The 1,585-nt window shown below is 65.0% G+C and overlaps 1 protein-coding gene across 1 annotated transcript; it reads right to left on the reverse strand.

The window, feature by feature from the left end:
• Positions 1 to 1,585, reverse strand: DQ04_19801000 (hypothetical protein; the record flags this gene model as incomplete). The annotated part of the gene is made up of 1 exon (XM_009317856.1): positions 1 to 1,585. A coding segment is annotated over one exon (1,585 nt), but the record flags the coding sequence as incomplete, so codon positions are not given.

The following is a 1,585-nucleotide window of genomic DNA, read 5'->3' on the forward strand; positions in this document are numbered from 1 at the left end:
CGCTCACGGCTGCGGGAGGACCGTCGCGGCGGGCTGAGAATAAGTCGGTGCATCGTCTCGGTGTCAATCGGGCCGTCGCCGCGCGCCTGCTGCTCGCGCCGCAACGCCGTGCGCGCCATCTCCACGTGTGCCTCAACCTTCACCGCGATAACACGTATCGACTGAATGAACGGCTCCTGCAGCGTGTTGCCCTCCAAGGTACGTTGCTCCATATCGTGGGCCGCCGCACGAACGGCATTACGCACGCTCTGCCGTACGTCCTCGAGACACTCGGCGGCGCGGTGCATCAGCATCGCCACCTCGCGCTCGCCGTCGACACGTGCGAGTTCCTCCTTCAGCCCGCTGATCTCCACCTGTGCCCGCTGCAGCTGTCGCTGCGACTGTGCGTAGTCGTAGTTGACGCGCTTCAGCTCCTGCTGCAAGTGCTCGACACGCATCGAGCTGCCGCCGGAGGCGCGGGCGCACCGCTGCAGTGCCGACGCCGCCGTCTTGCTGCAATCGCTCACGCGCTGCTCCATGCTGCGTAGCGAGCTCAGCACAACGCCAAGTTTGGCCTCTGTCTCCTCCATGCANGCGCCGACGGACGCCTGGAATGCCGACAGGAGGCCGTCGTGCCGCCGCTTCTCCTCGCGCCCCCACAATGACAGACAGCCCGCTACTTTGGCCTCCAGCATGGACGATATGAGGAGCGTCGCGTTCGTCAGCTGCCGCGGTGGTGGCGATGGCGATGGCGGGGGGAGCGCCGTCCTTGGCGCGGATATTTGTGTCTGCCCCTCCTGCCGTCGTATCCCGTCCTGGGCAAACCCGTGCGTCCCTTCGCCACCTCCAGCAGTTGCGGCATCTACGGAGCGCAGTGCCTCGTCGAGCGTCGCGGCTACGTCGTTGTTCGTTACAAGCGGCTGCGTCACACACCGCGGCGCCGGCCCCTCTTTCGCCCGTTCTCGCACCACTTCCAGCAGGCGCTGCAGATACAGCTGGTACAACACGCGTGTCTCTTCCGCGACAAGGAGACGGCTGCGAAGGTCATCCTCCCTCTGCAGTGCCTCCGCCAGGCGCGTTCGCTCTGCGCGCAGCAACGCTTGCGTGTCTTCGAGTTCTTTCTCACGTGCGTGCAGAGTCATCTCCAGCGAGCGGCGAACGTACGCAACAGCATCGTCGTTCGACTTCTGTGCCAGCGATGCGCGGGCGCTCTGCCACTCAACTTCCTTCTGCGCTAGGGCGTTTTCCACCGCATTCCTGGCGCGCTGGCTTTCGTGGAGGGCACCCTCAAGCTCCGTCATTTTGGCTTCGTAGTTGCGCCGCAGTTGCGCCTCCCTTTCCCCGACCTCCTGCTGCGCCCGCGCCTTCCGTCCAGCCTCCTCTTCTAGGCGGCAGTTGAACTCCAGAAACCGTTTCTCCGCTGCAGAACCCACAGAAGGCACTGTGACGTTATGGGCATTCCGCGCTGACGCACAGTGAAGATCCTGTTTCGGCTGCTGCAGTGGCTGTTGTTGCAGCAGCAGATCCCTATGCCGGTCGTCGAGGGGGTCCCGCTCGCCGGGCATCGGCTGGTGGTGCCCGCCGCCTCTCTCCATCACACCTGCCA

The sequence above is a fragment of the Trypanosoma grayi genome, assembly GCF_000691245.1.
Source record: "Trypanosoma grayi strain ANR4 Tgr_1980_V1, whole genome shotgun sequence".
Taxonomy (NCBI): domain Eukaryota; phylum Euglenozoa; class Kinetoplastea; order Trypanosomatida; family Trypanosomatidae; genus Trypanosoma; species Trypanosoma grayi.